Raw genomic sequence first — 15,643 nt, 5'->3', positions numbered from 1 at the left:
GTGTACAGCTCAGCCTCGCTCCCTTATTTTCCGAGACGATAAAATTAGGATAAAAATACTGCCTTGGCTCACAGCAAAACGGTCAGCATGCAATAGTGCAAGTTTCATCGATGGAAAAAAGCAGTACTTTATCAGGTGGCGCAAGGCTCGCCCATTATCGTTACTCCACACCCGAGGAGGGGACAGAGTTTCTCTTTGAGTCCTGGCACCAGTCCCCTTAGCCTTCCCACCCTATCGGCAACCTGACTGAGAATCCCCATCCTGTCTACGCTCCCTCTTCCTGCTTCCCAGAGCAGAGCTGTCAGGGCTGGTGTCAGAGTTGAGAAAGCCTGACCCCTGCTGTCCACCTGATTCCAAACCATCGCGGTCTCAAAAGTCTAGAATTTGGGAACCAATATCGTCCCCTAGTGGCCATAAATAGCGGCAGGTCACAAATTGAAATCTCTCTCTCTCTCTCTCTCTCTTTTTTTTTTTTTTTTAAGATTTATTTATTGTGTATGCATTGCTCTGCCTGCTTGTACCCCTGAAGGCCAGAAGAGGCCATCAGATCACATTGTAGATGGTTGTGAGCCACCATGCGGGTGCTGGGAATTGAACTCAGGACCTCTGGAAGAGCAGTCAGTGCTCTTAACCTCTGAGCCATCTCTCCAGAAATGGTGGGCCGGAGAGCAGAAATCGCCCCACTACTTCCGGTGCTCTGTGTCTAAGATGCGGGTGGCTCTCCTCCTGCTTGGCCAGGGCCGTTGGAGGAAGCAAATTTGGCCATGCTTCAGGCTGTGCTCAGAGCTTGCAGGGCAGATTGTGGCGTTGGAAAGGATGAAGGATTCTGTCAAGGATACTTTGTCTGACGTGAGGGCAAGTCACATTTGCAGTTTTATTTTAGTGTTCAATGACGTATGCAAGCTCTCTCTAAGCTTACCCCGACTATGGCCTCTCACAGTTACCTGGTCCTCAGAATACCCATCTTAGAAAATGTTCTGATGCCGGGCAGTGGTGGCGCATGCCTTTAATCCCAGCACTCGGGAGGCAGAGGCAGGCGGATCGCTGTGAGTTCGAGGCCAACCTGGTCTATAAAGTGAGTCCAGGATAGTCAGGGCTACACAGAGAAACCCTGTCTCAAAAAACCAAAAAGAAAGAAAGAAAGAAAAAAAGAAAGAAAGAAAATGTTCTGGTTCTTAGAGCTGGAGAAATGGTTCAGTGGTTAAGAGTACTTCCAGAGGACCTGAGTTTGGCTTCAAGCACCCACAGTGTATGCCTCACAACTGCCTGTAATTCCAGCTCCAGGAGATCTGATATCTGTGGCTTCCATGGAGACACACACACACACACACACACACACACACACACACACACACTTTGTTGTTTTTGTTGTGGTTTCGAGACAAAGTCTCTGTGTAGCCTTGGCTGTCCTGTACTCACTTTGTAGACCAGGCTGGCCTTGAACTCACAGAGATCCACCTTGCCTCTGCCTCCCGGAGTGCTGGGATTAAAGGCGTGCATCATCACGGCTGGCCAACACACACACTTTAGAATAATAAAAATAAATTCATTTTAAAAAAAAATCTGTTCCTCTCCCAGAACATCTGTTAGTAATACAAGGGCCAGGAGGGTATGATGTCATACCTGTCAACTCAGCTTTAGGGGACTGAAGCAGGAAGATTGAGAGTTCAAGGCCAGCCTAGGCTAACAGGGAGACGCAACCTAAAAAAGCAAAAAGAAATACATTTCTCATGTCTCTGTGTTCTTTTCTTGCTACTAGAGCCCTGTCTGAAGCTTTGCAAGTAAAAGCAGGGCCACTGGAGGGAGGAAGGAGGAAAGTGAGGTTTGGGGGTTGGTAGACGATCAAGCAGTGCAGTCAGGCAGCTCTGGGCTTCTCCTGTGGACCCTGAAATAGCCCCAGGAAGAGGTGAGGACGAGCAAGAAGACATCTCAAGCCTCCAAGAGGAAGTGGACCCGAGAGACACACATTAGAGGTCAGAAAACAGTCAGTCGTGCAGAAGGGAGGCCAAAGCAGCAGTGAGCTCCAGAGCCCGCTTGCAGCCCAGGGCACAGGAAGTAGGAGGCAGAGCCTCCAGCCAGCGCGGGCGGGGGGGGGGGGGGGGGGGGGGGGCTCAGCCTCAATCTCTCTCAGGGTGGAGCAACTGGGGCTTCCGAGCAGATCCTGTCTGTTGGTTCTGGGGCAGCAGCCTGCCTGAGCCTGAGGAACAGGGTCCAGGTCTTGCCCACAAACCTCAGCTCTGCCCAGGCAGCACAGGACTATGCCAGGCTGCTAGAGGCAGCCAGGACTGGAGACATGAACACAAGCCCTGTGCAAAGACCTAGCCAAAGAACCTTAATAGCAGCACCCTGGAGGCAGAGACAGGCAAAGCTCTGTGAGTTCAAGGCCAGCCTGATCTACATAGTGAGACCCTGTCTCAAAACTAGCAAATGAGCATACACCCTGAGCTAGGGCCATGGGTGGCTTGGTCCTAGAACCTAGTATGGTTTCCAATACCCTTCAAACAATGATGGCCCTACACCCAGGAGAAAGCTGTAAGAGGTGGGGCTACAGACTTACCCCAGGGTAGGTGGAATTCAGGTCTTGGGGTGGGGAGGACAGGACCTGGAGGAAGATTCTTCAAGGAAGGAGTTTAGACAAAGTTGGCCCCAGAGGCATGCTCTCTCTGTTGCACTCTGCCCAGATCTCCTTGGTAGCTGGAGGAAGGCACAGTCAGAGGAGCTACTCTGGCGAGGGGTTAGAATTCCTTGAGCTCACAGGACAAGAGGAACCATTTTCCCAAACAGCAATTTCTGGACTGTGACTAGGGCCTCACCAAAGAGCGCCCTAACTGCTAAGCACCCCTCCCTCTGGGGTGTGCCCTGCCCCTCCCTGAGTCACACCAAGGAGAGAGGGGAAAAGGGAAGAAAAGAGAGGCACTGACTAGAGAGGGAAAAGGAAGCGGAGGAGAGAGAAGCCACGTAGGAGTGGGTGACAGAGAAGACCAGAGAGGACAGACCTAGAACAAATCTAGGACAGGGGAGAGATCAAGAGAGAGCAGGCTGACCATCCCAACGAGTGCCCCCGAGCACAGGACCCAGGGGCGGGGAGCCAAGGGGGCGGGCCAGCCATGTCCCACGGGACCTACTATGAGTGTGAGCCTCGGGGTGGCCAGCAACCACTTGAGTTCTCAGGGGGTCGATCTGGGCCCGGGGAGCTGGGGGACATGTGTGAGCATGAGGCCTCCATCGACCTCTCTGCCTACATCGAGTCTGGAGAAGAGCAGCTACTTTCTGACCTCTTTGCCATGAAGCCAGCGCCTGAAGCCCGAAGCCTTAAGGGCCCAGGAACCCCTTCGTTCCCCCACTACCTGCCGGCTGACCCTCGGCCATATGCCTATCCCTCACACACATTTGGCCCAGATAGGAAGGCTTTGGGGCCTGGCATTTACAGCAACCCAGGAAGCTACGACCCCAGGGCTGTGGCAGTGAAAGAGGAGCCTCGTGGGCCAGAAGGCAACCGAGGCACCAGCCGAGGCAGCTACAATCCCCTGCAGTACCAAGTGGCACACTGTGGGCAAACAGCGGTGCACCTCCCGCCAACCCTGGCAGCACCTGGCCAGCCCCTGCGCGTCCTCAAGGTAAGACCCAGGCAGTCCTCCCTGTTTTCTCCCGGGTTGGAGCAAGGTGGTTAATGAGGGTACTCTAACTGGTAGACTTCCCTAACCAGTCTGTGTTTGGTGCTTCTCTGGGACCATGGCCCACCTCAGGGCCCCGCTCCCTCTGTGAATTCACTTCTCTGAACTCCACTGTGTCCTGAAGACACTTCGTAGCAGCTGCTCTGTCCTGATCTAGCTCGGGCCAGCTTCCCTGCTGTCCACTGTTCCCCCACCCCACCCCCCTTCTCTTGTTTCTCTCCTGTCTGCTTCTGGAAGAGGAAATGTGGCTGGCTGTAGAATTGTAGAACAGGAGACCTATTACAGACAAGCCAAAGGAAAGCATCCTCAGAGAATATGAGAGCGTGAAAGAAAGCTCTGGTCTCAGACCAAAGACCATGCGTATCTGGGTTACCATCTTGATCGGAGACAGGGTGATGTCCGGGAGGTGGGCGCTGCCTAGAAGCCCTGTATTCCTCTGAGGTCCCAAGGATGTCCTTGCTGCTGGGATTCCTGCTCGGCCCCCTGCTCTGCCTCCTGGGAGACCCTCACCTCTCTGTCCCTCTGACTTACCCTCCAGGCCCCTGTGGCTGCCGCCGCCCCTCCCTGCAGTCCGCTCCTCAAGGCGCCCTCCCCAGCCGGCCCCTCACACAAGGGCAAGAAGGCAGTAAACAAAGACAGCCTAGAGTACCGGCTGCGGCGCGAACGCAACAACATCGCCGTGCGCAAGAGCCGGGACAAGGCCAAGAGGCGCATTATGGAGACACAGCAGAAGGTGTTGGAGTACATGGCTGAGAATGAGCGTCTGCGCAGCCGCGTGGAGCAGCTCACCCAGGAGCTGGACACTCTGCGCAACCTCTTCCGACAGATCCCCGAGGCTGCCAGTCTCATCAAGGGGGTGGGGGGCTGCAGCTGAGCCTGCCTGGCAGACTGTGGGCACCAGAACCTGAAGGACTGCCCCCACCCTCCCAGGTCCCCAGAGTCCTGAACGGGCCAAGCCTGAAACAGAGGTCACACAGACAATGGCTGCTAGTGGCTGGGAAGGTCGGGACCCAAATGATTCTGTGGCTCAATAAACCGCACTGTGACTTGCTGCTGGAGCTGTTCACTGGGTCTTGGGCCTGGGCCTGGTGGGGGTGCTGTGTGTATACTCACGGAAGAGACCGATGGCAGGGGATACATATGGCTAGGTCCACATATTCTCCCGTCTCTGTGTCCAAATGAGCACCTAGAACTACTGACATACTGACCGGCCACAGCTGAGGCCTGTCACTTCTCCTCCATGTCCTTCCATCCATCCACTTGGTCCTTTGTAAGTTGAACCAATGCTTGGTACCACTACTCTGAACGCCGGTGCCGGATGTGCACTGACCTGAGAGGATTTTGGGGGGCTCAGGGTGACCCCGTACTACACAGCTCCAGTGCCAGGCCCAATGATCCTTGGCCTGCTCTCTGACTTTAAAGCTTGGGAGCTCTTCTCCCAGGTGCACATGGGAAAATTTCTGACGGCTCTGGCGTACCTGTAGTCCCTCAGCTCTTGATCCGGCACTCCGTCTCCACATCCTCACTCCTAGCTTTATCCTTCACCCGCTAGGGCACTGGCTCCCTAACACTGGAGAAGGTGAGCCCTTGGGGTAGAAGTCAGGATCTGATGCATATGTGAGAACACTGACCCTGAGTCTGTGCCCGAGAAACCCCACACTCCAGGTGTTTTCTTCCCCCACAGGCCAGGAAGCAAAACAGTGCAGTGACTGAGAGTGTTGGTTTGCCTCTGCTATTTACTGGCTGTCTGACCTTAAGCCGCTTAACTCGCCTTTCGGTGCCTCAGTTTCCCCATCTTCACAGGAGGAATCTGTGTACCTATCTCGTGGTGCTATTTTCATAGAGAAATGGAGTTTGGCAGGTTGCAGGGCATGAATATTTGTTCCGGCTCCATTTTGCTTAAAATAAATAAATAATAGACAGACTTCAGGTCATTTAAATTTCTCATTTTGCAGGTTAGGAGCCCGGGGCCTCAGAGAGAAGAAGAAACCATCTAGAACCACACAGCTGTTTAGGGGCAGAATCAAACCTAGCTCCGTGAAATCACAGATCTCGAGAGGCTCTAGGAGAGACCTCAAGAGATCATCTGGGTGAGCTTTGCCCTCAGACAGGCCAGATAGCATGAGCCGCATCTCGAAGATAAAGCAGGGAGGGCCAGGGAGGATAAGAGCACGCACGTTAGGCCCTTTGCTGCCTCAGCACTGTGTAAGTCTTTCCTCCACTCTCACAGCCTTCCCTCAGGGAAAAATAGCCCTGAGGCAGCACATGAGCCACAGGCAAGGGATAGCCGTGAGGGCCGGGGATGGGAGTGAGCTGGCAGAAGGCTCCCCTAGTATTCCACGGAACCCCTAGGTCACATTGCTAGCACCACAAAACAATTTTTTAAAAAAGGGGTAACAGTGAGTAAACAGCTACAATGGGGGTGGGGAGCGGGAGGGGGGCGGCAGCGGGGAGGGGAGGAGGAGGGGGCGGCAGCGGGGAGGGGAGGGGAGGGGATGTCTACGGATCATCACAGGGCTCTTTCTCCTTCCACCTCAGACCTCAGTGAGAGAAGCTCTCATGTGTCCCAGGCATCTTGTGGGTACCAGGCTAACCTCAGGCAGAACTCTCCCCACTTTTGTGTCTCAGCACTCTCTCTTTTCCCTCAAGCTCTTTAGTGTCCTCAGGTCTTCAGCCAAGCTCCGATTAGGGTGGACTTGAACCTTTGGGTGGAGGGCTGATGGGTATTGCTTGAGTAGGAGGTAAAGGTGTCCGTCTCTATGGCACCTGGGAAAATCCTCTCACCTTGACTTCAGCCTGGGGATGGGGGTTGCACAGAATGCAGCTAGTGGCTCAGGCTTAGGGTCTCCCCCCCATGCACCCCTGGACTCATTTTGGGGGATCTGATTTGTCTGAGCTTTTTTCCATCACCACTCTGAACTGTGTCTCCTCCCAGCCCCCCAGTGACCCGTCATTCCTCAGAGATAAGAAGTTTTTTGGGTTTTTTTGGTTGGTTGGTTGGTTTTGGTTTTTGAAACAGGGTTTCTCTGTGCAGCCCTGGCTGTTGCCTGTCCTAGACCTTGCTTTGTAGACCAGGCTGGCCTCCAACTCAGAGATCCACCTGCCCCTGCCTCCCAAGTGCTGGGATTAAAGGCATGCACCACCACACCCGCTGTGATAGGAGTCTTTCCAATTGGCACTGAAGCTGAAGAAGAGACACCACCCCAGTGACATCTCACTGACACAAGACAAGGAGCAGAGCAAACACAACCTGACTCTTTTCTGAGCGGTTCTATCCTGATGTGTCCTGCCACCTGCAGGAGCCTCTCAATCTGACGGGAGCTGGCTCCGGCCGTAGTAATTTATCCAGCAAGCACTGTCAAGCATCCTTTCTGAGCAAGAGAACCATTTCTCAGCTACAGGAATAGGAAGAAAGAGGCCGTGAACAAGCCTCCTGTCTCCTGTAGCCCTCTCTGCCACCATCCCTTTTCCTAAGGCTGCTCCACGCTCTGCTGGCTGCCTTCCCTCAGCAGCAGGTTCCCCCTGGAGGTGAGGGGAGCCGACTCTGTCTGCTGGCCCCTCTCTTAGCATCCCCCTGCCCTTAGGGCACTAGGGTGGCAATGCTCCTGTAGCTTTCCAATCTTTATCAAGTACTTTCATTTACATTATCCCACTTGAAGGTACCTGGGGGGGGGCATGGGGGTGTGGGGGGATCAAATTAACAAACAGATACTGTTTCAGCTAGGAGAGCCAAAGGCCTCTTGGAGGAAGTGGTGTAGAGTCTAGAGTGAACACAGTCTGGAAGGGCCATGCAAACGGCAGGTGCTGAGGACAGCCCGAAAGACCTGAAAGGACGAACTTGAGAAGGCCAGGAAACACATCCTCTACAGAAAGGAACTGGCAAAAGACTCTCCTGCCGTCCCCTCTGCCCCGACGCTGGAGCTGGGGAGGCGAGCTGGGTCATCTCTGCCCTGAGAATGACCTCTCAGGGCTGTCCACTGGGAAAGGACCCAGCAGGAGGAGGGAGAGGAAGGAGAGGCGGTTGGCCAAGCCCTGCCACAGTTTGGAAGGACTCCATGAGCAGGGTTTGAGAACATGTGAAAAACAGCAAAGCAAGCCCTGCCCACGCCCAGGCGACCCCTTCTTCGTGTTCAGAAGCCCCCTTTTTTCTTCTTGAGCAGAACTGAGGTAAAGGACAACTGAGACTCGCTCGCTCGCTCTCTCGGGCTACAGGGAAGCCTGTGAGAAGGAAGGTTGTGGGGAGATACTGAGATACCACGAGGGAGGAAGCTGCCCAAGGTGAGTCTGCCAAGGTCAGTCAGCCGGTGCTTGTGAAAGCTGCCCCCCTCGGTGCACACCTCCCAACCCCCAGAGATTGCCTCACTCCCGGGGGCCCCTGCGGCCCCCATCCCAGTGTTGCAAGATCCCGGTTGGGGTTGTGGTGGAAAGAGGCCTCTTCACCTCCACCCTTTGCCCTGCTCCAAGCCGGTGAAAAAAAATCTAGAATAGAGGGGACGAGACAGCAGGGCCCAGGGCCTTCACACTCCGCTTGGACATTCACTTGTCCCCTCCAAGAACAGCTCTTCCTCCCAAGTGAAAGTGGTCTAACCTGGACAGTACTCCCTAGCCTGACCTCAGAAAACCAAGGGCAGGTGAAAGATTCTCTCCATGGAGACAGAAGGGAAGTGTCTTCAAAGCAAAATGGACAACTTGGCTTCATCAAAACAACCATGAGCTGTCATTTGAGGGAACAGGGAAGTGTCCTGGCTCCTTGTGGGAAGGCCTTGCTTGCAGAAAAAGACACACTCACTCCCCGCCCCCCTCGCCCCACACCACCATCACCACCACCAAGAGCTGTGGCCTCCCACTTGTCTTAAAAAGAAACAAGGCATGATGTAGTTAGAGGCACGGCCCCACCCCAGTGCCCTGAAAGCTAAGCTTCCTCCAAGACGCTCAAACTTAAACCCCCTAACATCCCCTGCAACACCTAGCGCGTGGTGACCCTGGCCAGGCCATCCAGGCCTGCTGCAATCGGGACGGTTTGCAAAACTCCCACTAGCTCCCCCTTAGTTACCATCTGAGGTTAGGACTGTGCTTGGGAGATAAGCTCAGGGCCCCACCCACCTGTCCCACAGACTGCTGGCTTTCTGCAACTGGGAAGGTTTGCAAAAGCCCTGTTAGCTCCCCCTGTCAACATCCGAGGCTAGCTAGGGCTGCACTCTGAGATAAAGGCTAGCTCCACCCACCTGCCCTGTCTTCAAGCCTCCAAAGTATCCTGGCCTCAAGAGAGAGCGCTCCTAGAAGCCCATCCTGGCTCTAATAGCCTTCTTGGGCTAGCACAGTAAGCCTCCTCTCTACCTTGGTGTTCCATGACAGCTTCATTGGCTGCTTTTGTTGAGACAGGGTCTTATACCGAAGGCCAGGCTAGCCTAGAATGTAAAGCAATTCTCCTGCCTCTGCCTCCTGAGTGCTGAGATTTCAGGCAGAACCCACCACACTCCATTTCTTTTACTGCCTTCTGTCCTCACCTCCCTTCTTGCAACATTCATGGTTTTCTTTGGAAAGGCTTATGAGACACTTATGAGACACTTGCTCTTGGCCAGGCGATTTACTTACTGTAGGAACTGCAGGCTAAATGAGGGTCCTTTGGCTCTTGTAGAATCTACAGTTATTAAGTATAGCAGACAAGCATGGCGCCACAAACACACAATCCTAGAGTGTGGCCACTGCTGTGTGACTAAAACAGAGGGGATCTATGGTAAATTTTGTTTGTTCTAACTCAGGGTCTCACTATAGTAATCCAAGCTGGACTTGAACTCCTTTTTTTTTGTTTTGTTTTTGTTTTTTGTTTTTTCAAGACAAGGTTCCTCTGTGTAGCCTTGGCTGTCCTGGACTCACTTTGTAGACCAGTCTAGCCTCGAACTCACAGAGATCTGGCCGCCTCTGCCTCCCAAGTGCTGGGATTACGGGTCCTTGGACTTGAGCTCTTAACCCTGTTGCTTCAGCCTCTCAGGTACTGGAATTGGGGGGTGTACCACCACACCTGGCACCAATGATCTCAATCAAGGCGTCTACTTTATTTGGTTTTTTTGAGACAGGGTTTTTCTGTGTAGCCCTGGCTGTCCTAGAACTCGCTCTGTAGACCAGGCTGGCCTCAAACTCACAGAGACCCTTTTGCCTCTGCCTCCTGAGTGCTGGGATTAAAGGCGTGCATGTGCCACCACACCCGGTTTACGGCATCTACTTTAAATGTGAGGGCCGAGAAAGGCTTGCTTGAGGGAGCAACATAGAAGCAGAATTCAAAAGGGAAGTCTAGCAAAAAACAGGCTTTCCCACAGAGAGACGACTGCCCGCCAGCAAGTCTTCAGTCTTCACTGGCACGCTCTGTGCTTGGAGTCGGGAAGACTAGATTGGGCGAGAGAGGGATGCCTGGAGTGAGCTCAGAGCAGAGGCCGGAGTTCCCCAGCTCCCGCAGGGGAGATCCAGAGCACAATTGAAGAACTGCCCTTCCAAAAGAAGAGAACTCCTTCCCTCACTCTCTTAGAAAGGAAAAAGATAAAACATAAAAATTAGAAATAGGGAGCTAGCAAGATCACTCAGAAGGTAAAGGCATTTACTGTCAAGCCTGATGCTGGCTTGATACCCAGAACCCAGTGGTAAAGGGAGAGAACCAATGCCTGTGTGTACCATGGCATGAATGTACGTACACACACACACACACACACACACACCCCACACACACACTGAGCACACACACCCCACACACACACTGAGCACACACACACACACACACACACCACACACACACACACACACACACACCCCACACACACACACTGAGCACACACACTGAGCACACACACACATCACACACACACCCCACACACACACTGAGCACACACACTGTGCACACACACACATCACACACATACACACACACAGTGCGCGCACACTGCACACACATAGCAGACACACACAGCGCGCGCACACACATGCACACACACGCACACAATTTTTTCATTTTATTTTTAGATTTATTTATTGTATTTTATATGCGTGAGTGTTTTGCTTGCATGTATATGTATGCGCCACATGTATTCCTGGTGTCCAAGGAGGTTAGGAGTATCAGTGCCCCCAAAACTGAAGTTCTAGGTGGTTGTGAGCCACCATGTAGGTGCTGGGAATCCAACCTAGGTCTTCTGTAAGAACAGCAAGTGCTCTTAATTGCTGAGCCAACTTTCTAGTCTCCAAAGAAAAAAATTTAAAACACATAGATCTGAGTTGGGCATGGTAGCATATGCCTTTAAGCAGGAGGCAGATGGGTTTGAGGCCAGCCTGGTCTACATAGCAAGTTCAAGGCCAAACATGGTGATAATTATTTTTTTTAAAGGATGGGGTGGGGTGGGCATGGAGAAGCAGGCTTGCAATCCTAGCACTCAGTAGACTAAGAAAAAATAATGGCAAGTTTGAGGCCAGTCTGCCAGCACCAGCTGCAAAGCAAGATCCCATCTTAAAACGATAAAAATAAAAGGCTTATAGCTGATTGACTGTGCTCCTGTCTTGCAGCTTTTCTTGACCACTGTCAAAGAAGAGGTTCCAGACGGGGCAGAGCTGCAGGAGAGGCTGGAGACTGAAGGGATAAAATCCCAGTTGCTAAGGGTCCGCGAGAACGCTGATATTTCTGGCTTGGGAGCACACACTTGAAGTTGCCGGTATGAATAACGGTCAGTCTTCTGCAGTGACCGGCCCTTAGCCGGTCAAACACAAATGCAGGCAAGCGCTGGATCCATCGAAGGCTGGTGGAAAGGATGGGGGAGGGGGGCTGTGTGTGAAGAGATTCAGGAAAGAATTTCAGTGGAGAGTCCACACCCTAAGACTGAGAAGGGGAGACTAAAGAAAAGAGGGTCACAGTTCCCCCAGCCAGCTTGTCCAGCAGCTGCAGTGAGCCAACCTAGCAACGAACCATAAGGAAAAGAGATCGTATCAGAGGCGGGTGTCTGACGCCGTTATTTCATAGACACGCAGCTTGTGATGATGATAAGGCTCTGGGCTCAGCCCTGGGACCACCTCACCCGAGTGGAGTGGAGGCAGAGAGTTAGCGGCGGAAGGGCGAAGGATCGGAAAGAGGAGAGCGCGCTGGGCAGGGCGGGCCCGCGGTGACGTCATCACAGCCGCAGCGCCACCACCTGTGGAGATGGCGTTCCTCAGGCTACCCTCCCTCACAGTTTCTCTCAGGACCCTCCAACTTCTTGCTCCATGGAGCAATCCTCCTTTCTCCAACATCTCGCGTCTGTCTTCCTCCGCATCCTCTCCTGTCCCCATCTTTGTGCCTCCCTTCATCTCTCCTGTTTCTCGTTTCATCCTAAGGTAACTTCTGCTTCTCTGGGTGAATGTGAGAAGCCATGCTGAGAAGCCTAGTGGGTGTGATCAGAAGGGTTGAAATCCTACACAGCTAATGTATTGCCTAATTTTGCTGTGACTCAACTGTAAAATTAGGATACTATCAATAATACGTAAACCTCCTAAGATTTCTGGGAGAATCATAGGAGTATAAAATGTTTGGAACGCCGGTAATGGTGGTGCACGCCAACACTCGGGAGGCCGAGGCAGGCGGATCGCCGTGAGTTCAAGGCCAGCCTGGTCTACAAATGGAGTCCAGGACAGCCAAGGCTACACAGAGAGACCCTGTCTCGAAAAACAAAACAAAACAAAAAATAATAAATAAATAGTTTGGAACAACATCAGGTCACAAAGCCTTCTTGATAAGACAATGGCTTTTTTTTTTTTTTAAGACAGGGTTTCAGCCGGGCGTGGTGGCGCACGCCTTTAATCCCAGCACTCGGGAGGCAGAGGCAGGCGGATCGCTGTGAGTTTGAGGCCAGCCTGGTCTACAAAGTGAGTCCAGGATGGCCAAGGCTACACAGAGAAACCCTGCCTCGAAAAACCAAAAAAAAAAAAAAAAGGCAGGGTTTCTCTGTGTAACAGCTCTAGCTGTCCTGGAACTCGCTCTGTACACTAAACTGGCCTCAAACTCACAGAGATCCTCCTGCCTCTGCCTCCCGAGTGCTGAGATTAAAGGCGTGTGCCACCACCGCCTAGACAGTGGTTATTCTTAGTGTAACTCCTCACCTTCCTCTCGCCTCATCTTCATTTTCTCACCTCCACCATCCCTCCATAGTTATTTCATACGCCTTCAAAGAGATGAATACGACATAGCTCTGTCTGAGGTCTGGTAGGAAAACAGAGTCACATAAAAGTCCAGCTGGAGCTGGGGGCGATGGAGAGAGGTTCATCAGCTAGGGATGCTGGGCTTGGTTCTCAGCACTCATGTGATGGCTCAAAACCACCTGCAAGTCCAGTTCCAGGGGATTCGATGCTAGGCTTACACATGGTGCACACATGCACAGGAAGCAAAACACTACACATAAAATGAATTCTTTTTTTTTTTTTTTTTTTTTTTTTTCAAGACGGGTTTCTCTGTTTCCTGAAACTCACTCTGTAGACCAGGCTGGCCTTGAACTCATAGATCCACCTGCCTCTGCCTCCCGAGTGCTGGGATTAAAGGCATGAGCCACTACTGCCCAGCTATAAGTAAATATTTTTTTTTCTAAATGTATTTATTTATTATTTATACAGTATTCTGCCTGTATGCCTGTATGTCTACACACCAGAAGAGGGCACCAAATCTCATTTTAGATGGTGGTGAGCCACCATGCGGTTGCTGAGAATTGAACTCAGGACCTTTGGAAGAACAGACAATGCTTTTAACCGCTGAGCCATCTCTCCAGCTCCCCATAAATAATTCTTTTTAAATGTTTTATTATTGTTTGTTTTATGTATAAGTGCTCTATCTGCGTGCCAGAAGAGGGCATCAGATCCCAGTATAGATGCTTGTGAGCCACCATGTGGTTGCTGGGAATTGAACTCAGGACCTCTGGAAGAATAGCCAGTGCTCTGAACCTCTGAGCCATCTCTCCAGCCCTAAATAAATATTAAAAATAAAAAATTAAGTCGAGTGTGGCGGTACACACCTTTAGTCCCAGCACTCAGGAAGCAGAGGCAGGTGGATTGCTGTCAGTTCAAGGCCAGCCTGGTCTACAAAGTGAGTCTAGGACAGCCAAGGCCACACAGAGAAACCCTGTCTTGGAAAAAATAATAATAACAAAAAATAAATAAGCTGGGCATTGGTGGCCTGGTCTACAAAGCGAGTCCAGAATAGCCAAGGCTACAGAGAGAAACTCTGTCTCAAAAAAAAAAAAAAAAAAAAAAAACAAAAAAACAAAAAAACAAAAAAAAAAAAAAGAAAGAAAGAAAGAAAAAAAAGAAAAGAAGAAATAAGTATCTGGGTGATGGTGGCACATGCCTTTTATCCCAGAGCTCAGGAGGTAGAGGCAGGAGGATGTCTGGGAGTTTGAGGGCAGCCTGGTCTACTGAGTGAGTTCCAGGACAGCCAAGGCTACACAGAGAAACCCTGCCTTGAAAAAAGCATAATTAATTAATAACATAGAATTGGGCATAATAATATATTTTGGTGGTCTCAGCACTGGATTTCAGTAGAGAGGAGGATCTAGAGGTCAAGTGCAATATAATACATATTACTAAAAAGATGTCAAATGCCAGGTGTGGTGGCGCACGCTTTTAATCCCTGCTCTTGGGAGGCAGAGGCAGGCGGATTGCTGTGAGTTCAAGGCCAGCCTGGTCTACAAAGCGAGTCCAAGATAGTCAAGGCTACACAGAGAAACCCTGTCTTGAAAAACAAACAAACAAAACAAAACAAAAATGTCAAAGAAGGAGGAAGGGACGGCTCAAGGGTTAAGAGCCCCTGTGGCTCCTGCAGGGATTGTGTTCAGTCCCCAGCACCCACACGGCGACTGACAACCATCAACAGCAACCCCAGCCCAGGGACTCGGACACGCTCCTCGGACCGCCATAGGCCCTGGGCATGCACGTGTAGCGCATATATACACAAGGGCAAAATACACCCATAAAACACATCTTTTAAAGGCTCTTTTTAAAGATGTGAAAGAATTGCTGCTGGGAAACAGGATATATAAATCAATGTTCCCTTCTGCCTGGTGAACAGTGGGCGGATACATTGGATCTAGGGCAGAGCGGGGCCAAGGTATTTCTTCCAGGCATTTTCTGCATCTGTACAGGGGGACTCACAGTAGGTCCTAAAATGAATACACTTTAGTTAGCTGTTGCTTCCTGTGGTAGGCTGTCAGACCTGGGAGGTATCATATACTCTGCTTATAAGCAGGCAATGGAAGAAAATTAAAGTGTCCCTGTTCTTCGGGTAGTATTGGTCAACTTCCATCAATCCCACATCACATGTACCACCCCCCCCCCAACCCCCCACTCCCGCTCCAGCTGGGTCACGCCTTTCTCAGCATGGCCACCAGGGGGCAGCAAAGAATTGGGTAGGGATGGAGAAGGGCTTGGAACCTGGCGAGCCAGATCAACAGAATTCATCTTATTAAAAACTACTTATTGGGTGTTTTTTATTTCCTTTTTTGTTTTGTTTTGTTTATCCAGGGAAAACAGTCTTCAGACACCTTGAGAAAGCTATATAAGCCTATAAGAATAAGAATTCCTTCAAACTTGTAGATTTGTTAATAATAAATTTTTAAATTCTAAATTCTCTTAACTTCAGCGTGTGTGTGTGTGTGTGTGTGTGTGTGTGTGTGTGTGTGTGTGTGTAATTTCCCCCCTCCTGGTAAAAGAGAAAGCAGGACCTTGCCTCAGTCTGTATAATACATATTCTTGTTTGTTTGTTTGTTTGTTTGTTGAGACAGGGTTTCTCTGTGTAGCCTTGGCTGTCCTGGACTCACTTTGTAGACCAGGCTGGCCTCGAACTCACAGAGATCCACCTGCCTCTGCCTCCCAAGTGCTGGGATTAAAGGTGTGCACCACCGTGACGGCTCATATTCTTTTCTTGAGCAGTTAACATGAGCTGGGTACTGCTCTTTTTCTTTCCCAAAAATGTGCTT

General features: G+C 51.3%; 1 protein-coding gene across 1 annotated transcript; it reads left to right on the top strand.

The window, feature by feature from the left end:
• Positions 1 to 2,952: 2,952 nt before the first annotated feature.
• On the top strand, positions 2,953 to 4,595 carry Cebpe (CCAAT enhancer binding protein epsilon). Its single transcript, XM_051143410.1, has 2 exons — positions 2,953 to 3,617; positions 4,213 to 4,595. The coding sequence occupies exons 1-2, from the start codon at positions 3,108 to 3,110 to the stop codon at positions 4,546 to 4,548; spliced, it is 846 nt and encodes a 281-aa protein (XP_050999367.1). The 5' UTR covers positions 2,953 to 3,107; the 3' UTR covers positions 4,549 to 4,595.
• Positions 4,596 to 15,643: the final 11,048 nt, after the last annotated feature.

The sequence above is a fragment of the Acomys russatus genome, chromosome 3 (genome assembly GCF_903995435.1).
Source record: "Acomys russatus chromosome 3, mAcoRus1.1, whole genome shotgun sequence".
NCBI classification, from domain to species: domain Eukaryota; kingdom Metazoa; phylum Chordata; class Mammalia; order Rodentia; family Muridae; genus Acomys; species Acomys russatus.
The sequence above is the reverse complement of the archived record's forward strand: the minus strand, read 5'-3'. Positions and strand labels throughout refer to the sequence as shown.